At 40.7% G+C, this 23,238-nt stretch overlaps 1 protein-coding gene across 2 annotated transcripts; it reads right to left on the reverse strand.

Annotated features, from left to right (window-relative positions):
• Positions 1 to 297: 297 nt before the first annotated feature.
• LOC119534082 (aldo-keto reductase family 1 member B10-like) lies at positions 298 to 16,412 on the reverse strand. Of its 2 annotated transcripts, XM_037836124.1 has the most exons (10): positions 16,284 to 16,412; positions 12,871 to 13,038; positions 11,839 to 11,955; positions 11,082 to 11,159; positions 6,009 to 6,131; positions 5,620 to 5,726; positions 5,137 to 5,218; positions 4,506 to 4,589; positions 3,810 to 3,892; positions 298 to 1,277 (listed from the first exon to the last, which is right to left on the reverse strand). In XM_037836124.1, the coding sequence occupies exons 1-10, from the start codon at positions 16,347 to 16,349 to the stop codon at positions 1,235 to 1,237; spliced, it is 951 nt and encodes a 316-aa protein (XP_037692052.1). In that variant the 5' UTR covers positions 16,350 to 16,412; the 3' UTR covers positions 298 to 1,234. The 2 variants fall into 2 exon arrangements, with proteins under 2 accessions (XP_037692052.1, XP_037692053.1); XM_037836125.1 differs by lacking the exon at positions 12,871 to 13,038 and having other exon boundaries at positions 16,284 to 16,409.
• Positions 16,413 to 23,238: the final 6,826 nt, after the last annotated feature.

The raw sequence follows: 23,238 nt of genomic DNA on the forward strand, positions 1-23,238 counted from the left end.
CCAATTTTCAAATAGTACATCAGTTGAACAAACCAAGCCTGAAATTATCTTGCTAGGAAGCCTGTTAAATGTAGTCTGTAGACCCCTACCCTGCAGGAGAGAGCAGGGTAAGGACAGCAAATGGCTATTAGAGTAAATAGGTAAATGACCATCACAGGAAGGATAAGGGACTAGAGGATGGGCTTTACCTCTAGGGAGGGAGTCAGAAGAATGGGGTGGGGAGGTACAAAGTGGTTCTCAACTATATTAGTAAGCATTTATTACTTTAAGAATTTTTAAAAAATGATTGGAAGCAAATAAGGCACAATGATAGCATTTATTATATTTTAAGGTGGGTAACCAAATGCTTATTGTGTTATTGTGTATACATTGCTATATATTGGGAAAATTTCAAAACAAGACATTATTATAGAAAAAAGGAATTAATTTTCCAGATTAATGGCAATAGCAAACATTCTCCTTGTTCAGTTTCTGCTCCAGGCCCATTCCCACTCCCAGAGATACCGTTAACACTGTTCGCTCAATGAACAGCAGCTCCCTTGGGTATCTTACAGAGCCTGCCACCACTGGAGTTGACTCCTTAGGCATAATGACATATTAGGACAGCCTGGGAGAGAGGGAGAGATAGGGAAATAATAGGGAGAGGTAAGGAGGGATGCTACCAAGGGAGGACATGGGAGGAGAAGGAGGCAAATCAGCATGAGCTCTCCCAGAGCCTGCCTGCCTTTGAATCTATGGCCCTGCCACCCACTACTTGTGTGGCCTTGAGCAAGTTACCTGCCCTCCACCCCATATCTTAGTTTTCTCTTCTGTAAAAGTGAAGAATAAGAGTACCTACCAGAAAGGTGTTGTCACAAAGAGTCAACGATTTAACACATACAAAAACCACTTCAAACATGGTGGCAGTATAGTAAACTCTCAATAAATATTGTTATTCTTTACACTTTTTTTTTTTTGTATTCTCAGAGGTAGAAAAGTTTCCAGTGTTTAATAAACAAGATCAAATAAGTGAAAAAAATTTCTATTTGTTTTTGGAGTCTTATTTCCCAATGATGAACTGACCCAGGTTGAACAAACTGGTTCGGAAACTATACCAGATTCTAACATACAGCGGGACCACATTCAGTATGATTTCAGAAAAGCCTGGCTAAAATTGGATGCAGATAGAGGGAGGTACATGTCAGTAAAGTGAAGAGAGAGACTCCACTTGATAATTGCATCTGGAGATTCAGCTTCAATATTCTGCATTGAAGGGATAATCCTCCAAATGAGAGACTCTGCAGAGAAAAGAAGTATAGAAAAGATTATGTTCTACAAAGGAAAATACTGGTTTAAATGACATTCTTCTCTGGTACATTCCATGATTTACACGGTCTCTTAGCGACCCTCTTCCGGCTCCTGTCAAGTTTCTTTGAGAATGCAAGAAGGGATCCATATCTGGACCTTCCCTCAAACTTATGTGAGGGGTGTACTAGGAAGGAGGGTAGGCAAGCAATGACCAGGGTTCCAGAAGAAACTCAATAAATAGCTAATCATAAGCCTGGGCCCAAGCACTATGTTAAGTGATTTACAACTGTTATTTTGATGATGTGTCCCAACACTGCAATGTGGAGAATAACAACAGAACTGAACATTTGGGGTGGTTGTGAGTATTAAATGACATAATAATATATGCAAAGTGCTTAAAATTCTTGGCCCATGCTAAGCTAACATTCAATAGATGTTAGCTATAACTAGGACCATCATCCCTATTTTGTAGACAAAGAAGACAATTAGGAAACTTTGGAAATTTACACAAGGGAACACAGTTAATAAATAAGTGGTGAATCTAGGATCTATAGCCAGGTAACTCACTACTGAGTATACCTTTTCTCTTGCTTCCACTGGAAATCCTACTTGGAGAAGGAGAGGCAGGGTAGACTGCGGAGGGTCATATTTTATGATCACCATTTCTTTTCATCCTAAGCGTCTCCTACTTTGTTGCCCTCCCATACAAGCAAGCCATTGTCAGACGGGCAGAGGCTGCCACATGATACTGGGAGTGGGCAGGATGGATATGGGATATCATGACATGAGAGCAATGATTGAGATATTCAAAAACTTTTTAAAAATTGAGAATTCATGCTTTAACTTTAAATACAGTGTAAGAAACTCAGAGAGTCATTGAATTGGGATCTGGCAGTCACAAATGCCATGAGTATCTTTGATATATTTAATCATTTGAAACCAGATCCATCATGAGGGAGCCAGAAAGTATTGATGGAAAAGAGATAATTTAGAATGATTCCCTAGCAAGAATGAATTCTTCTCAGATGCTTTTAAAAGATTTAAATAATTTAAGAAAGTTACCGTCCTCCTCCCATAAGAGGCATTGGATTAAGAAAGAATCCTACAACTAACAAAGAAAATCTATTCAGGGAAAGCTTTGTCTAATTTTACTATTCTTTGTAAACTCATTCTCCTGGAAACCTCTTTATACAGTCTTGTGGCTTTAAATACCATCCATAGCTACTGACTACCAAATTTTTATCTGTAGCCAAGACCTTTCCTACTACCTTTACATTTATATATCCAATTGCCTATTTGACATCTTCACTTATTTGTCTCAAAGCATCAAAAACATGTCCCAACTAAAATTCCTAATTTCTTCCCCCAAATGGTACTTCAATTCTTATGTTACTAAGAGGAAAACACACACACACACACACACACACACACACACACACACACACACACACACGTAGCCATCTTTGATTCCTCTCTTTTTCTTGCATCTAGTTTGTAAGTAAATATAACTGGCTCTACTTTTCAAATATATCCAGAATCTGATCATGCATCATCTCTTCCACCACCATTGCCAAGTCTAATTGATGGTTTTTTTCTTGCTGTATTATTGCAATAGTCTCTTTATAGTTTCTCAACACAAATGTCAAGGTTCTTTTAAAACATAGTCACCTCATGCCACCTCTCTACTCAAATTCCTCCTGTGGATCCCAGGTCACTTGTAGCTCAAAGACAAGCCCTTCCCATGATCTACATGACACTGAGCCCCTTCTCCCTGACCTCACTTCTCCCCACTCTTTCCCTCACTCACTCTGTTCCGGCCTCACTAACCTCCTTGCTGTTCCTTAAACGATCCCCCTGATATCAACAGGGCTTGCTCCCTCACTTTCAAGTTTCTGCTTAAATGTCACCTTATCAGCCAAGCATCCCCAACTCACCCTGTATAAAGTATCAATCCAACTTCCACCCACCACTTCCTATCCCCTTTACCATACTTTATTTTGCTATATGTAAAAAATAAATATTTTTTACTTTATATAAAAATAGATATTTTTTCTTTTACATAAATAATACTTTTTTATTTTACATAAAAAATAATTTTTTTAATTTTACATAAAAAATAAATATTTTTATTTATTTTGAGTTTCTGTTCCCCTCGGTAGAATATAAGCCCTTGGAGGCAGGAACTTTTTACAGTATGATATCTCAAGCACCTAGAAAGTTCCTGACACATAATAAGTGTTCATCAAATTGTTGTTGAATGAATGAATGTTTCTGCATCCTACCTAGTGGCATGTTCTCTCCAAAAATCCTAGCTTTAAATCCAGATAGTAGCAATTAAGGCTACATCTTTCCTCATAATGATTCTCTCCCATGTATTCCAATTTAATGTTCAAAACTGCCAGATAATATTATTTGAAGACAAAAGTAGTCCCAGCTCACTTCCAATCCTTCCAGCTAGCCCAATACCAGTTAGGAAAACATCTTGTCAATTGTCCCAGTTGCTTTCACCCAGGGCCACTTACTGTTCCATGACACAGATCCTCCAGTTTCTGTTCAAGCTGAGTATGGTCGCCATCTCCTCATCACTCAATTTAAAGTCAAAGACCTGGAATCAAGAGAATTATAAAACATCATCAGCAAGCCAATTTCTGGTGTGCTGTCACCTATTCTAGTCAGGAGTGATCTCACATTGACAGCACGAATTTCCCCATTATGTCCACTGAAATTTGCTATAAATTATGTCATACTAAAAGACTGCAATAGTTTTGGGGTTTTATGTTCAAAGGGTAGGGAGACCAGGACGCTAGGCATTAAACTCCAGGTGTGCGCAGTGTCTGTGCATTCTGGTGGACATACAGGTTCTTCCAGAGGAAAAGTGTTTTAGGTGTTGTCCATACCCTGTTTAGGCCAGGACAGTCCGTTCCTGTGAGTGGCCCGTGATCTAATAGCTCAGGGGCAACCAAGCAACTCCTCACTAAGTGTGAGACACTGTGCTCAGACTGACCGGGCACCACAGGCCACTGCCCAGCACGTCTCTGGCCTATGGGTTAATCCAGCTCAGCCCTTAATTGAGGTCAGCTCCTTGGCCTGAGAGATGACAGGGTGGTGGGAAAGGATGAGGGGATCCCACAATCACTGCAGAGAAGGGATGAGAAGCCTGGTGAGGCGACTCTCCCCCTTGTCCTCCAATGGAAAACCAGGGCCCACCTGAATCTTACCTGAAAGTTCTCTGCAATGCGTTGGGGTGTCACAGACTTGGGGATCACGGCTATGTTCCTCTGGATGTGGAACCGGATCAGAACCTGGGCATAAAGGAACATAATGTTCCTACTTTTCCATACGGAAAACCCCCTTCCACTGACAGGAACAATATAATATCTTTGTGCAGCTCACTGTGCCTTTAGTTTTAACAGTTAATATTGTCTGAAAATTTCATAACTATGAGATACGTTTGTGCCACCTGCTTGAATATTTCCCTTGATGCACACAACAACCCTATACAGTAGATACTTTGATTTTCCTATTGAGAAATAAGGAAACCGGCCTGGATCAGGATCTGAGATCAAAAGGAGTAAGTGGTACAGCTGGTACTGAACCCAGAACCCTCTAGTTCCAAAAGCCATGTGTTGTCACTGGACTATAGGGCTTAACAGGAAGCTATTAGACAGATGTGATTCTTCTTTCGATGATAACTATTGTATTTCTAGGAGTTTCAAACAGGACTTCCTTGAAAGGGCTTTACTGGGCTTCATCTCTTTTCTTCTTCCTTAAAGAGTTGAAGGACTATAATACAAAGAATGACCCTCAAGGCTCTGTGTTGCTGGGAGAAAAAACCAATAAACTTTGTACCTGGGCTGAGGTTTTCTTGTGCTTTGCAGCAATCTCCTTAATCTTGGGATCCTCCAGGAGTGAAGGGTCCCCCGGCTTGGCCCTAGAGGCAGAAACATGGCTGGTGTGAATAATGACCATGGTGACCTCATGCGGATGAACATCCCTAAAGATGGTTCTAAGAGTGATCATCACAGCCTTCTCCACTTGGGAGACAGGGAAAGAGCACCCCAAAACTTTGTATATTATTATTGAGCCCACCCATCGGGTCTGAATCCTGGCCTTTTGAAAAGGCTCGTCCAACTCTGAGTGCCTGAGCTTGAGTATTCCCAGAGATTCAGAAATGTCATTATGAAGAAAATCCCATTTTTTCTCACTGTAATCTCATTTAGCTGTCTAAATATTTGTCCTAAATGCAATTTTTTTCCAATGGCTTATGGTCTCATATCAACAATAACCAACCATTAAAAATTTTGTTAAGGGCAGCAAGGAAAGAAATCTCACCAAGGTCTATCTGGAGAACCCAGGGGGCTGTAGGCAGTGACTGTGATGCCCTTGGAGTGGCAGTACTGGATCAGCTTCTCCTGCGTGAGGTAGGGGTGACACTCGATCTGCAAAAGCAAACAGTTCCCATCACTAGCTAACTTGACCTGACTTTTGAGTTGCTCATCTGGAGCTCTATAAACACACACACACACACACACACACACACACACACACACAGCCAGGTAAAGGCCAAACACAGACTACTGCAAGGCAGAACCTGAAACCCATCTCACACTTCTTCAAACACACTTTGTCCTGAGGTGAGACTACGTAAAATTCACCTTGCCTTTGATTGTTAGGAAGTAACAGGGTAACATTCCCCTCACTATTTACTGAACAGAATTTACCTGGTTAGTCACTGGTTTATGTTTCAGTCCAGGTTTGTTCAAGAGCCTTTCAATTTGGAAGTGGTTGAAATTGGAGATCCCAATGACTTTCACCAGTCCCTCATCCACCAGCTCTTCCATGACCTGTCGTAAAATGGAATATCCATCAGGCAGTACAAGGGGACTATAAGTAACCTGGCTTGGCTTAATTGTATCTGCGAAGGAGAAACTGGGAAAGATTTGGCACAGAAAGGTGAGCTGAAGCATTAAAAAGAAATTTCAGTCAAGTCCAACAGTGCCTATCCAGGGTTGGTTCCAGCCCTACCACCTTTGTCCAGGCCAAATGTAACTAAGAATAAATGTTGAATGTTTTGTGCTTTTGTATCTCATCGCCTAAATGTGGGGACCTGGGTCAGCCTGGGAAGAGTGTACATAAGGGGAAGCATTGCTTCTCTGGGTTCTGGGTCACTCTCTCCCCCACCACCCACAGTTTGGTTTGCAATAATATCATGCCTACTGGGTAAAGTCATGTAGATTATGCCTGGTGAGGACACTTAGCCAAGGGGTTCTGTGGAGCTGCAGTGTGGCCCACTGCCCACTTAGCAGCCAGGCTCCATTATTGCAGATGCTCTAAAGGCCTAAGGAAGGGGAAATTTTTAAATAATTTTTTTACTTTAAGTACAGTTTTTCTAAAGAAAAATTTTGCCCAAAGACACCATGTATGTTGGCAACAATCTAAACTCAGCATGTACTAATTATTCATTTATTATAATGTCCAGATCCCACCCAAGAATTGTAGAGCTGTAACAGAGTACAATGTGCTTCCTTCTTTCAGTAACCACACTGTTCAATTAAAGTGCTAGGCTTCCCTTCTGTAAAACAGTTAGCCATGACTCTGAGGTTGCTTCATAAGTTTGGCATTGGCATAGCACTGAGAAACCATCGAGGTCAGGGAAAAGAAGATTAATGCAGGCTGCCTTGGTCAGAGGAAGCTGCATGATGGAATTTGCATAGGGCCTTGAAAAACAACTTGGAGTAAAAGAGAAAAAATAAGTGCAGTTGGGGGACAGGCAGGAGGTGTTCAGGGGACTGACTCCAGTGGATCTCAAACTTGGCTCCACTTTGGAACCAGCTGAGCGCTTTAAAAAATACTGCTGCCTGGGTTCCACCCCAAGAGTCTCTTACTGAAACAGTCCAGGATGTGGCCTAGGTATTGGGATTCTTAAACTCCCCAGGCAATTTTAAAGTACAGCCAAAGATGAGAAGCACCAGGGTAGGATGATGAATGTCTTCAAAGTGTGCTGAAGAATTTAGAATTGATGTGATCAAAAGGCCCCTTGAACTCGAGTTGGACAGTGAGATAATACAAGGGGTTTTGTGACTTTCCAATTTTTTTCCTTTTCTTTGCTTCAGGAGAGTCAACAAGGTTTCTATTGGACTAGTTGTGGGCACAAATAAACGTACACTGTTGACATACTCAATCCTGCCAATTTCATCTTAGGCTTTCTGTGTCCTTGACCATCAATATCTTTTCATGCATTTAAAATATTTTATTTAGTAGTCATTCACAAATTCATTCAGAGAGAAAGCCCTGAGGAAATCAGGGTACTTCTTTCAGAGAACAGTGACATAATTGCCCTATTTAATACCATCATAAGAGCTAGGGTAAAAGTTTTTTTTGGAACAAATAGTGGAGATATGCTAGTCTCCACATCTTGCAAAGAAATAATTTCTAAGATATTTAAAAGGTCATGTTGTACCAAGATAACATGAATGATAGAAGCCATCTTATCAAATTGAATGCAATGGGTGAGTCTGCTGAAATGTTAGACTATGTTGTGGATCTTTCCACCATTTTCCACTCACAGAAAGAAGACACTAATTGACTTGAGTCATGCTATAAACTATCATAATGCTCATGAAACTATCACACCTGGATGGTTTCCCAACAGGAAGCTATCCAAGCAGGAAAACAAATGGTGCTCTTTTTCCACAGTTAAGTTCCAAAGTTTAAGTTTTCTTTTTATGGCTACAATTTTGTTACCAGCAAAGACAAAGTCATATCTTTGCTTGAAGATTCAGGTGTAATAAATTTCTTTTCCTGAATATATGTATCAAACAATATTTAAGATTATGTAGCCTGATAATGGCTCATGTGGTCATTAACACCAAAAGAGTATGTAAATATCCTAAAAACCAAACAAACCATGCTTTGTTTCAAAATTTGAACCCTCCTGTCTAGGACTTTCCTGGGTTGTGTATAAGCTCACATCTTATACAGATGTTCTGTCACATTTTACCATAGAAAATTAATATCAACAGATGACAAATCAATGTTATCATGACATTTTCCCAAGATTGTTTGACTTATTCTATTTATGGTCCCTTGCTCATGAGACATATTTCAAATAATTTATTATTTAGTTTGACTTTTGATTGCAGTGATCATTCCTTTTCTCATATTGCTAATTTTGACTGGCAGAACCTAACTACAAAATGACCTATGCTTAAGGAGAGGCTAAACCTGCTTATAATTGTGCCTACGAGTCTCCTGAGTACCTCTTTGTTGCTCAGATGTGGCCCCCTCTCTCTAAGACACCTTGGCAGGTGATCTCACTGCCTTCCCCTCGATGTTCAGGAAAGGTGTTGCCACCTCAGGCCTCAAAGAGGGTGGAGCACATTCCCAGGGGACTGGGGAGAGCCTGGCCACCACCCCACTGTTCTGGAGGGGTTGAGTGTATGCTCTGGAGATGGAAGAGAAGCCGGGTGTCTGCCCCAATGTTTGAGGAGGGTGGGGCTGAGAAGGTGGTCTTCCCAATATGTGGATATGTTGGAACAATCACCCCAGGGTTTGGAGAGGAAAGGACTGCCGCAGAGGCCCTTAGGAAGGGTTAGGCTCCCGCTCTCTCAAGCCCCAAGGATGCAACCTCATTCTATTAATGACTCTCAGATTTTGAAATCTAATTGAGTTTGTCTGCGGGTTTTAGGAACTGTTTTGGTCCTGTTAACCCTGTTTTCCTTACTGTTTCTCCTTATGGCAATGGGAATGTTTATCCTATGATTGTCACTGCTTTGTGTATTGGAAGCACATAACTTGTTCTATGTTCACAGATCCACAGCTAGAGGGGAATTATGCCTTAGGAGTGACCATGCCTATAATTGATTTTGATGGGATCTTATACTTAACTATTGTTACTGAAATGATTTAAGTTTCTGTGATATTGTGGGATGAATGTATTTAGTATATGGAAAGATAATGTCATTTTTGGGTCCAGGGGGTGGAAGTGCCAGTTCGATGTATTATGTCCCCCAAAATGCCATTATCCTTGATGCAACCTTTTGTGGGCAGACATATTATTGTTGATTAGACTTTGGAATCCTTTGGGTGTTTCCATGGAGATGTGATTCAGTCAACTGTGGACAAGACCTTTGGTTGGATAATTTCCATGGAGGTGTTGCCCCACCCATTCAGGGTGGGTCTGAATGAGTTTACTGGAGCACCATATAAGCTCAGACAGAAGCAGCTAGCTTGCTACAGCCAAGAGGGACACTTTGAAGAATGCACTGGAACTGAGAGAGGAGCTTCAGCTTACAGAGCCATTTTGCAGACGGCCATTGAAAGCAGACGTTTGCTCCAGAGAAGCTAAGAGAGGACAAACACCCCAAGAGCAACTAAGAGTGACATTTTTGAGGAACTGCAGCCTAGAGAGGAACATCCTGGGAGAAAGCCATTTTGAAACCAGAACTTTGGAGCAGACACCAACCATGTGCCTTCCCAGCTAACAGAGGTTTTCCGGACACCATTGGCCATCCTCCAGTGAAGGTACCCAATTGCTGATGTGTCACCTTGGACACTTTATGGCCTTAAGACTGTAACTGTGTAACAAAACAAACCCCCTTTTATAAAAGCCAATCCATCTCTGGTGTTTTGCATCCTGGCAGCATTAGCAAACTAGAACACAGTGTGACTGTGAAAACCTTGTGGATCACGTTCCCTTTATCCAGTGTATGAATGGATGAGTAGAAAAATGGGGACAAAAAACTAAATGAAAAATAGGGTGGGATATGGGGGATGATTTGGGTGTTCTTTTTTATTTTTATTTCTTATTCTGATTCTGATTCTTTCTGGTGTAAGGAAAATGTTCAAAAATAGATTGGGGTGATGAATGTACAACTACACGATGGTACTGTGAACAGCTGATTGTGTACAGTGGATGATTGTAAGGTATGTGAATATATCTCAATAAAACTGAATTAAAATCTAAAAAAAATGACCTATGCTTGCTCAGCAGATCCAGTGGCAATGCTGAAGAGGATCTTTACTATGGCTTATGGTTTTGTTTGGTTTTTCTTTTTATATACAACCCAGAGACCTTCAGGATGGACTTTAAACCCCACCTAAAAAATCCAGATAGTTTTCTCCCTACACTATTTCAACAGCCTTTCTGTTGCTAGAAGGCATATTTACTGATTTGCTTGCGGAAGATAATGCCCGTCATATATTCGCATTATCCTTACCAGATACTCTACAGGTCTCACTTTCCTCATTAGTAAATGGAGGGAGTAACAGGACCTGCCATTCTGGGTAGTGGTGATTAAGTGAAGTTTATGATCACAGTTCCTGTGACATTATATCATATCAAAACATACCATATCATATAATAATCATGTTGTACTATATTATTATTATAAGATATGCTTTTTTTTTTTTTTTGAGATGAGGAAACCTAGGCTTAGAGGAGCTAAATACCTTTCCCCGGGTTCGTCAGCTAATTTACTGTGCAAACCCATGTCAAAACCCCTGTTCTGAAAGCCTCTCCCTTGGTTTGAGAAGAACCTGTGTATCCTCCAGATTCAGGTACATTATATTTCCATTCCCAGTTATGGAATCAGGCTTAGCTTTTGGAAAAAAAAATATTGTCAGACAGAACCAAAGCCTAAGGTAATTTGGACGGACTTAAAAGTACTATAGCTTGATGGTGATGAAATTAAACAGCATAAGGTACGTAAGCCATTTCACACCAGTGTAGAAACCCCTGGGTTACTGAAGGAAAGTTTTCCCTCCTGGCACATTCAGAAGAAGCTGGAACCTACCTCCCAGGCATCCAAGAACGTTGCTTTACTAGGGAGAGCATTGCCTTTTTCATCTTGAGCGTACCGGTCCTTCTCAGGCTGTAAATGAAAACAAAAGTTTAAACTGGACTCTGCATCTGACATTTAAATTCTGTGAAATGACGTTCCAGGGTCCTGCCTCATGCTAAACACACACATCTGCATGTTCATTTTTCAAGCTCTGGAGTATACACTTTAAGAATGTGAATTTAAATAAAATTTCTATATCAGTATCCTATATGATATAAATCATTATATTTTAGAAACTGCTGGATTAATTTTAATTTCAAAAGCTACCATTTTCTCTACAGGCATTCCAGCTTGAACACACTTGGGTTTTCTCAGAAGCCATATGCAGTTATGCTTTTGTTTACAAGAAGGTAGAGCCCTGAGATAGGGTTAAGTAAGTTTCTGAGAGTTCTGCTAGGAGGGAGTGCTTGGCATGGGATCAGAACAAAAGCAACATGGCAGCTACAGCTTTCCTGGGCTGCCAGAAATCGGGATTTCCCACAGAGATAACTGAGAGGAAACCCAGGCCCTTGGTCATCTAAGCAGCTATAGGTGGCCTCAGCCTCCCTTCCAGGCCAGTCCCTCCCTGCCCCATCATCTCCTCCTGGGGCCCTGCACTTCACAGTTGGGAAATGCAAGACCTCCTGCTTCTGTGCAGCCACAGCCCTGGCACACTGGTATTTTCTGGCATCTGCTTAAGCTAGAGATTGGGATGGCAAGTACCACAAACCTGTAATCCCTGTGGAAAGTGAATAAGATAGATGTCCAGGTAGTCCAGTTTCAGGTCTCTGAGGGTCTTCTGGAAGGCTTCCCTCACACGGGATTTCTCAAAGAAGGTGGACGGTAACTGCCAAGAGGGCAATGATGAGATATTAGGAAAGAAAGTGTGTGTTCTCCCTGTTACTTGATTTACAACCTGGTCTAACATGGGGACAGGCTATATACATAAATGGTTAATACATGACTCAGCTATGTAAGGCACCCAGGGCTCAGCCACTCATTGACATTTCTTAAGTGTTGAGGGCAATTTATTTTTATTGCTCTCCTAGCACTTAACCAGTCTCATATGACTTTTATATTGGCCACTGATTCAATATTTGTTTGCCCACGGTATTACCCTCCTTGAATATAAGCTGTCTGAGGGAAAAAAATTGAGTTTAATTTTAAATTTCATGCAGTCTTAGAACTTCTGGTGCAGATAGTCCTTATTTAGTAATCTTAAATCTCTAAGCCTATTGGACCCCAAATGATGACTCTATGCAGTTTATACAGACCCACCTTTTAGTATAATGAAATAAAGTACAATTGATATGTGACCAAAAAAAAAAATGCATCCAGAGTTTTCCAAAATACACCCTGGTTGAAAATCTCAAGGCCACAGCCATGGAGACTATGGTACTGAAAAGTAGGCTTTGGGACTAACCCTGATTGCACCCTTAGTCTTTAACAGCCATTGAGCAGATTTAATCCCACTGACAGGCAACGAGGAAGCCATGGGCAATGCTCTGCTCAGTGGAGCCATCCCCACTATGAGAAAATCAACTCAAAGAAGGGTCAGCAGCTGCATCTCTGCACAGCAGTGAGGGTCTGGAGTGCGCTTATATTTGTATCCAAATGTGCTCTAAAGGCAGAGCTGAGGAAGGCTGGGGGAAAGAACTTGTGTACTGGTAGGAAAGACTGACAGGATTCTTGGTGCCGACCAAATCCACATACTTCAGCCTGCCCTGATGTTAGGTCCTCCTGCCAAATGAGTCTCATGCACCTTGCTAACGATGAAGAGGTCCTCCCGTTTAACAACCTTCTCTTGGATCTTCTCCTGGATGGCTTCCCCAACCTCGTTTTCATTCCTGTAGACATAGGCACAGTCAATGTGGCGATATCCTATGTCAATCGCTGCCTTCACAGCCTCTTTGACTTTGCCTGGAGGAGACTGAAAGGAAAAGAAGGAAAAGTCCATCAAATGCTCTTTAAAAAATTTTTTTATTAGAGAATTTGTGGGTTTACAGAACATTGGTATACAAAATACATGGTTCCCATACACCACCCCACCACCTTCACTTGCACTGGTGTGAAAAATTTGTTACAGTTGATGTTGACGCTTTTTTTTTGTAATTCTATTTTTCAACTGTAGTTACATTTGTTACAATTGATGATAGATTATTAAAGTGGTCCTGTAAGTATTGTTCATAGTTTACACAGGTATTTTTCCCCATATTCATGACCTATTATTATTTTTTTTTTTCATGCTTGTCATTATTATATAACATCTATTCATACACTGGATAGATGTGGTGTTGATCACAAGGTTTCTACAATCACAGGATCACAAGATGGAAGCTATATAGTTATATAATCATTATCAAAGATCAAGGCTACTGGATCACAGTTCAACAATTTCAAGTATTTCCTTCTGGCTATTCCAGTACATTAGCAACTAAAAGCAAACATCCATATAATGATTCAGTAGTCATAATCATTTGCTAAATCCTAATTTCTCAGTTATACCTCCTCCCTCTCATTTGATATTTCCCTCAATCTTCAGGAATATCTAGGTAATGACCATTTTAACTACTTAGTTCTGAAAGGGGTGTCAACCTTATGGGGAGAGGAATGAACCTGGATGATGGAGAGATTGGTAGCTCTTGGTTACAAGGCCTATCAGGAATAGGAGGCCTTAAGTTTCTGATGATTTTTTCTTCCTTCAATTCAGTATTTGTGGGTTCCTTCTCCAGACTCTATCTTCCTTCAGAGTTCTGAATGAGTGAGAATTGTCCTCTTTTTGCTGAGTCTCTGAGGGGAGGCTTTCAGTAGCTGTTTACATTGCCATGTTTATGATGTCACAGGTTTTCAGTAGCTGTTTACATCACCATGTTGATGATATCACATGTTGATGACATGTTGATAGCATTGCCATGTTGATGACATCATGGCTATAAGAGTATGGGTATATGGCTATGTGGACACAGGCCAAGTAGTCTGTTCTAGTTTGCTAATGCTGCAGAATGCAAAACACCAGAGATGGATAGGCTATATAAAACGGGGGTTTATTTCGCTACACAGTTACAGTCTTAAGGCCACAAAGCGTCCAAGGTAACACCTCAGCAATCGGGTACCTTCACTGGAGGATGGCCAATGGCGTCTGGAAAACTCTGTTAGCTGGGAAAGCATGTGGCTGGTGTCTGCTCCAAAGTTCTGGTTTCAAAATGGCTTTCTCCCAGGACGTTCCTCTCTAGCAAGCTTGCTCCTTTTAAAAACGTCACTCACAGCTGCACTCCGTCCAGTCTCTTTGAGTCAGCACGTTTATATGGCTCCACTGATCAAGACCCACTCTGAATGGGTGGGGCCACACCTCCATGGGAATAACCCATCAGTTATCATCTACAGTTGGGTGGGGCGCATCTCCATGCAAACAACCTAATCCAGACGTTCCAACTTAATCCCCACTATTATGTCTGCTCCACAAGATTGCATCAAAGAATATGGCTTTTTCTGGGGGACATAATACATTCAAACCAGCACATAGTCCAAGGCTGTGGGTGCCCCTCTGCGGGTCCTGCAGGAATCCGTTATATGCTCTTATTCTCAGACCACCTCCAACAGGTCTACTACATGGCCCAGCCTCTCCAACCCAAGGCCTCACTGGGGATCCAGTTTCCAGGGAACATTAGTGAAGAAAACACACTTAGGGGAACATTTCAAAAGAAGGGAGGAAAGTGGAGAAATTGTGTGATTATGGCCTCGTATCCTATCCAAACTAAGAGTCAAACTTGGATTCTTCCTAATCCAACATAACCCTCCTGCCCAGAAATATATCCGGGTGTGTGAGAGTGACAGATGGCTCCTGCAGCAACCCTTTCTAAAGACCAGGCTGATAAATGACTCCAAGATAACCCAGAGGAACTTTCAGAAATGTTCTCCAAGCAGTGATAAGTTGTAAAATGGTCAGGACAGCATAAATCCAGGATCAAATACTTACATAATACGTTTGAAACTTGTCCACGGAATGAAACACTAGTCCCTGCCTTGTGAGGCTGTTGTGTTAAAAGCCACAGTGAACGCAAAGTTTTTAGCACAGAGCATGACACACTGTAAGGGTTAGTAGGTGCAAGCCATTGCATCATGATATTTCAGAAAAGGAAGAAATACAAAATCTTCTGAGAACAGAGCTTCTTTTTTCCCCTCAAGTAAAAAAAATGGAAACAGAATCCAAAATACCACATTTTGGTCTAAACTGGCCATGCCAACCAATTTTTAAAAAGAAGCAGGATAGTTTTGATCTTCCATAAAATATCTTTATAACATCTTTTGTTGTGAAATAACACACATCTGAAAAGAGATTAACCATGAGGAACAAAAGAGAAGAGTGAATTAGACATTCCTCCTAGTAGCTAGTTCACGTGATTCTATCATTGGCTGAAATGGAAAAGCAGGTAGAGTTAGAAGGTGATGGAAACACATTTTCAATTTATCTGAAAGACATTCACGGACCTGCTTCACTGAGCACTGAGATAAGGGAAGAACCAGCTGACACTAGCACAGGCAAGGCGGAACCCTGGGCTCCAGACTCCCATTTCAGGCTCCTTCCTCGTGCTGGGACTGTCCTCCTGGTAGTAGGACTTCTGAGACTTTAACGTACATGGGAATCACCTGTGGGATCTTGTGAAAGTTCCGATTCTGATCCAGTAGGCCTGGATTTGGGTCTGAGAGGCTGCATTCCTATCAGACTTCCCAGCTGATGCTGAAGCTGCTGGTCTAAGGACCACACTGTCAGTAGCAAGGTGTGGCAGGACTTTCTGAGCTCCTTCTTCCTTCCCCTCCTCTCAGCCACCCATCCAGTGGTGAAACTAAGACTTTGTAAAATATTAAGCTCCTTTAAATGTCGTAGAGCCAGGGAGTATTTAGAGAAATTGCCCTGGATAACAGCTGCTTTCACTTTCATACTTGCTAGTGAGGCTCTCTCTCTTCATCGCTGGAAGGGAAACAGCCTTTGAGGTTTGAGTCCTGAGAAGGAAAGTAACCTCCACCTGGCTGCAGCAGCTTCCTCCTGACCCCAGGGCTCAGCTCTCACCTCCCCCAAACCCTCTGGATATCAGGGCTTTCCCATCTGACCACAAAGAAGAGAAAATGGCCAGAGGATCATTCAAAGAGAAAGTCTCCAAATCCTGGCATATTTACCTTCCAGGTGCCGAGTCCCACGATGGGCAACTTGGCTTTGGTGCTGAGTCCTACGAACGTGGCCATGGTTGGTGCAGAAGCAGTTCTGAGTGAGCACAGAGATGGCCTTGTGTCCTGTTAACAAAGTCTGGCACTGGCATCAGAGGGAGGAGCTGGAGGCCGAGGGCAGGCCTTGGTTTCCTTCCAGGGCTTCACCAGGAAGTCCATTCCCGCTCAAGGTTGATGTTCACGAAATTCAAACACAATCTCAGGTAAAGTTCATGGCACAAAATTCTGGGATTGCCTTAGGAAAGTGGTATTTCAGGATTGTATCAATATTTTTTTTCCTTTGCTAGTTTAAGAGACGGAAAATGGAACTGTGTATGTATTTTAGTTTGTATGTAATTACTTACAATTAAACCCCCCATGCTACCCCCCAGATGCAGGAATGGAAATTGTTTCCTAACTGCCTGGAGCGGTTCTTTGTGTATTCATATTTTCCATTTATTTATCTAGGATTTTTGGCTTTGATTAACTGTGTTTATAAGAAAATTTTTATATTCTTTTGCCTTCCCTTAATAAAACTTCTGATTATAAAAATTTTATATCCTCATTGTAGAAATTTTGGAAAATATAAGAGGTTATAAATAATCTCTTATTTTTATCTTATCTACTCCCTGAGGGGTAGAATTGACATCATAACCATATTTATTCTTCCAATGCATGAACATGGAATGACTTCCATTTATTTAGGTCTTCTTTAATTTCTTTCAGCAATAAACATAACCTTTGTGGAAGGTCACAGTTAAAAAAAAGAAAGAAAACTTAGAAAGCACTGAAGTTTACGTAAGAATATAATCATCCATATTCCCATATTTTGAGATTATTATTGTTAACATTTGAGGGCATAACTTTTGAAGCATATTTTAGTGATTCTGAATAGAGATTTCTATTGTAGTTGAAGTTTGTGTTTATTTGGCATTTTGAATATTAAACCCTTGTCCAATATATGGTTTCCAAATATATTTTCTCCCATTAGGTATGTTTCTTTTTCTTTTTCATTTAGAGCTATTGTAGATTTACAGAAAAATCATGAAGACAGTACAAAGTTCTAAAATATCACCCCAAACACACACACTCAGTTTTCCCCATTATTAATTATATTAGTGTGGTAACTTTATTGGAAATAATGAAACAATATTAAGACAACTATATTATTAACCATACTACACAGATTACAGTAGGATACAGTTTCTTCTTGTACAGTTACACGATTTGTTTCTTTTTTTAAAATATTGTTCTGGGAATACATATATAATCTAAAATTTCCAATTTGATTGACTTTCAATTGTGTAATTCAGTGGTGTTAATTATATTCACAAGGTTGTGTTACTATCACCTCTCTTCATTAACAAACTTTTTCATCACCCTAAACAGAAACTCAGTACCAATGCTTATTAGCTCCCCATTCTCCATCCCTACCTGGCCCCTGGTAACCAGTATTATAGTTTCTGACTTAAAGAATTTTCATATTCTAAGTATCCTGTATCAGTGGGATCACACATTATTTGTCCTCTGTGTCTGGCTTTTTCACTCAACATGATGTCTCAAGTTTCATCCACACTGCAGCACGCACCAGAACTTCATTCTTTTTTATAACTGAATAATATTTTGGCAAATGTGAATAATGCCCTTTTGTAATGCTTGCTCTTTCAGGTTTACTATTTACACAAAAAGGACAAGTGTTAAATGACTCCGTGTCTCCGCAGTCAGAAAATCTCCTCCAGGAGAAGTATGCATTTTGTAATGATGATTTATATGAACACTATTCTGGAAGCAGTCCATACAGAGGGCAATCCCTATAAGAATATGTTGTCTCTCCATTTTTAAAAACGTTCCCACAGAGTTGAAATGCTCTACTGCGCTTCAATTTCTCTGAGGAAATATCTGGATCTTCTCCAAATAAGTACCATTCCAGTAGACAGAATATTGGCATTTGTACCCTCTCCTCCTGCTTTTCAAAATGCAGGTCAATTTCAGAAATATAAATTTCTTTCACCAAATGTGCCATATGATGCTATAATGTAGTACAAAAACCAATGTGCTGTTCCCACCAAGATGTCATTCCCTGAGGGGTAGAATTGACATCATAACCATATTTAGTCTTCCAATCCATGAACATAGAATGACTTCCATTTATTTAGGTCTTCTAATTTCTTTTAGCAATAAACAGACAGAGGAAATGCATCCCAAACATGGATGAATACAGTGTTCACAAATATCAAGCCATTCATGTACTTGTTTTCATTTTTCATAGTTTCTAGGAATTGTAGTAAGAGAATCATAAATAGTGTGTTTGGACTTGAAAAGTGCATTTGACAAAATCTGTCATGATTTATTAGAGAAAATGTGTAATAATGTGAAGTAGACTCTGGATCATTTGGATGATTTCATTTCCAGTTGAATGAGCACATCCAAAGAGTGCTGGTTAATGAATTTGCTTTCAACCTATTAAGAGGCTTTTTGTGGAATGTCACAGGGCTTTGTACTGTCTCATGTCATATTTATACTTTTATCAATGTCTTCAATAAAGGATCTTAAGGGAAATCAATCTAATTTGAAGATATATAACTGCCTCTTGTGGGGTGGGGAGGGGAGAGGATAGTTAACGAGCTGAATGCTAGAATGGAGGCAAACATCTAAGTTGGAATTTAACAGGCATGAGCAGTCCTGTTGCCAGATCTAGAAAAGAAACAACTGTCTAAGATCTGGTTGGGGGAGAGATGGCTCACAGCACCCCATGGGAAAAAAAGGCATAAGGTTTGCATTTTGGAGCCAAATATGAGTCAAATATGTTATGGCTGCTTAACAACCCTAACAAAATTAAAAACTCTTTGGCAAGACAGAAGTGTAGTATCTAGAGAGAGGAGAAGGAACCCTTCTGTTTTTCTGCACTAGTCAGGCCACACCTATGGAACCCAGTACTTTTGGATCATTGCATCATAAAGTGACAGCAGCAACCCATAGGGATCCAGAAGAAGGGTATGGGGAGGTGTAAGGATGAGCCCATGTCCTGTGAAAAGTCTCTGCAGGAAAGGGAAAAGAGATTAGTGGAGGATATGTGTGTCTTCAGTTATCTGGGGCTGGGGTATCTAGAAGGGCATTTGAAAGAGAGACATTAATTACTCTCTGTGGTTCCCCCTCTAGAGAAAAAAGAGAAACAAAACTTGACATTGACAGATATTAATAATATATTCTGCCCTGCTGGGAGGTGATAACTACTTTACATGTGCCATTACACTGAATGGTCACAGCAAATCTCTGAAACAGTTATTGACAAGTTTCCAACACCTTAGCAGCATTCTCTCCTCCTTTCAATGATCAGGTGAATGAGAAATATGTTTATTAATGTCAGTAAAGGGTCTTGAATACTCCACTATTCAGCTTTAAGGTTCAGAGATTATCTTCATGAAAGGGTCCTTTACTCCCATGGTCTCACCCAATGGTGTAGCATTCACTTCCTCTACTCAGACAAGGATCCGACTGGGATGGGGCAGTAGACTGACTTAGAGGAAAGAGGGACTTGTTGGAGGTTGCCAAATCCAGAAGTGGTGCTTGATTAACAGGCACCTGCTTTCTTCCACCTCAGCCATTGCTGGCTGGTAGAACAGAACTAGAATTTAAGCCCTTTCCTTGTTGGCAAAGTCCTTCCCATCAGAACAATGTGTTGTCTGTTAGCCAGTCCCCACCCATGGATTTCTTAGTATAGTCTTACTCGCATCTACTGTCTTCTGAGATTCAGTTTATCAAACTAGAACTTGAAGATGGTGTTCAGTAATTTTTTTTTTTTAAATACCAAGAGTAGTACTAGAATTTCAATCAATCCCTCCTGTGCCTACAAATGAAATATACACCCTGCCTCCAAGGAATCTTCAGATACAAGCCAAATGTGTTTTCAGGATTTATCTCCCATTGGATTTTACATGGGCTCTTGGTTTTATCCAAATTGGATTTCTCATCCCTAGTATCGTACTGCCTGTACCTGTTGTTCCCTCTACTTGGAAAGACTACTTTCTCCTTCTCTGTCAAAACTATACTCAGAATTTCAAGTTCCTTTTGAATACATCTACTTTGCAAAACCTTTGACCAGCCACCCCTGCCCCCAAGGAAAAACTCAGTTTTTCATGTGCTGAGCTCCATGGCACATTACTAAAACTTTTATATGGTAGTTATGTTACTAATTTCCAGATTCAAAGACTAGTTCATGTGTTATGGGATGCAGATTCAATATATTTTACTCCCTGTGTTATAAAAGACAGAATAACTAGTATTTTCCCATTGCATAATGGCATATTGTAAGCCGTGAGGCAGCAACATCAGTTTTCACTGCAACCCTTCACTTCAGCAACTGGTTATTTGAACCATTTTTCATTGTTCAATGAACAATGAGGAAACAGTTCTATTTTTTTCCCACTACTTCCTTAAAACATACTGCTGTCTCTCCCTTCCCCGTCCCTTGGAGATATCTGTGGAAAGATCCAATGACTTTCCAATCACTGTTGGGAATTTAAATAATCTGATTTTTAACTTGTATTGAAAAGTATCATGGAGCTAAAAACTTCACACTGTCATCATTTCACAGTGTTTCAGAGTCAGAGCTGTTTTGTTGCTTTAGGCCTTAACAGTGTGAAAAGGTGTGGTCTGTTCTTTCAGCACTCTCCTTGCTATTGCCTTTCTCCTCCTCCAGCATGTCCTGACAAGGACAGTTGAAGCCAGGCATAATAAACTGCTGGGAAAGTTCCTTGAAACCAGGAAAAAAATGATGCCTGCAAGGAATTAGGTGGAGATGTTTGAAATACCGTAGAGGAAAATTGAGGAAAGAGTCAAAAGGCTCAGAGAGGTGAACTTCTTGGAACTGGTTCATTATGTAAGACCAGAGAAACCACTAGATGATTGTTTCCTGGTAAAGCACAGAGGATACTCTCTTTGCTAAAGTCACAAGGAATGCATAAATGAGGGGGGCTTCAGCATCTTGAGGAACTCAATGCTTGCTGTCCTCCCTAGGCCAAAGTTGACAGTGGGAGATAGTGCTGGAAAACTGGTTTCCTTGGCATCACTGGGCATGACAGGATTCTGTAATAACAGAAGCTGGGTGATAGTAGTAAGCTGTTGGAGCAAGCATATTTGGAATTAATTGGCTATGCTAATTTCTGTAATAACCCTGTAGAAACTCAAGTCAATGTAGTTATCCTAATAACCACAAAGCCAGGATGATGATCAGGGCATCTTGACCCTCAGCAATCTGTGGCAATGACTAATATGTAGAGTAAGATATATGCGCAGACAACAAATGCATTGCTTAATTTAAATATCCGAGAAAGAACATGGGTAGGTCACTCACCAATGTAGGAAATCATGATTGTCTTATCTAGATCTAAGCACGATTCAGACCTTGAATTAATTGATCAAAATGCATGTCCCTGACTCCCAGGAGTGAAAATCTCCCTGGCAAAGCAGGACATGACTCCTGGCCCTGGCATTCTGGGATTAAGAAAGCCTTGTTGACCAAAGGGGGAAGAGAAATGAAACAAAATAACTTCTGTTATTTTTGCACACAGCAGAGTGGGGAAGATTCTGAATGAGTGTTTCCTTTGAGGAAAAAAAAACCAATATGGGATCTTTCAGCAGTGATTATGTGAGTCAGTTAATGTTAGCAGAGATTCCTTTTATCTTCAGGAGAAAAAAGGCATCTGTCAGAGGATTATATCAACAATATAAGGAAGTCATCAACCGGAAGAAGATAAGGTAAATATTTAAGGAAATCAGGAAACTCTTTAGCAATTGTAATTCAGATAAAATGCATTAAAATATTTTTAAGGAAGTTATTATTTCTCAAAGTACATACCAAAGCCTAGAATAATATACATGCTATGGAACCGAAAATAAATTCTCTGATGGTCTCATGGGGAGAAAAAAAAGCCATGTTTCCTTGAAGAAAGTCTTTACAATACCATAGCAATCAGTTAGAATAGCTATTCACACAGTATTTTCCCAAAGGGACTTACACTTGTGATGGTTACATTTGCATGTCAGCGAGGACAGATTTTGGTATCCAGATGCTTAGTCAAGCATGCACTGGACTGATTATTACTGTGAGGGCTTTTCATGGATTTAAATTATCCATTGGTTGATTGCACCTATGTCTGATTACATCTACAATCAACTGAGGAGATTGCCTTCAACAATGAGAGAAGTCTCATCCAATCAGTTGAAGGCATTAAAAGGAGAGGTGAAGATATCAGCAGTCAGAAGAGAGATTTTCCATCACTTCTTCAGCCAGCCAGCTTCTCCTGGGGAATTCATCAAAACCTTCATCGGAGTTCCCAGCTTGCAGTCTGCCCTGTGGAATTTGGACTTGGTCATCCCCACGGTCACATGAAACAATTCTTATAAAGATCTCATAATATTTACAGGTGTCTCCTGTTGATCCTGTTTCCCTAGAGAGTCCTGACTAATACACAGCCATTTTTCAGAATTACGGTGCACTGGGGAAAGAGAATACTTGAGAGCTGTGGATAAGCTGACACAGATACCAAGCAACCCAAAACAGCACCATAGCCTCCCTATTAGAGTGGGGAATGTTTAGAGGCCAAGTGATGAATGGAGTCCTGGCCCATGGAGTAGTTAGCAAATGAAGAGCCCTTACATGGGTTCCCTGAGGAGGAAGTCCTTATACTTGGAAAGGCCAAGTAGAAACACCTAATAGTTCTCCTTGATTCTATCTCTGGATCTAGATAGTAAGTTGAGGCGGGAATCAGTGGTCTTGGTGGTGGTCGAGGGCATGTCGTGCTGGGCAGAGTTTGGAGGGGTCTTCTGAGGAGTCTTGAGGGGCTTTCAGTTTAAGTTTCTGTGTGGAGACACTGGTGATGGGACTTGACCTGGGAGATGGAAAAATGATCATTCCCACTATACAGCG

This window comes from Choloepus didactylus, chromosome 5 (assembly GCF_015220235.1).
Source record: "Choloepus didactylus isolate mChoDid1 chromosome 5, mChoDid1.pri, whole genome shotgun sequence".
NCBI classification, from domain to species: domain Eukaryota; kingdom Metazoa; phylum Chordata; class Mammalia; order Pilosa; family Megalonychidae; genus Choloepus; species Choloepus didactylus.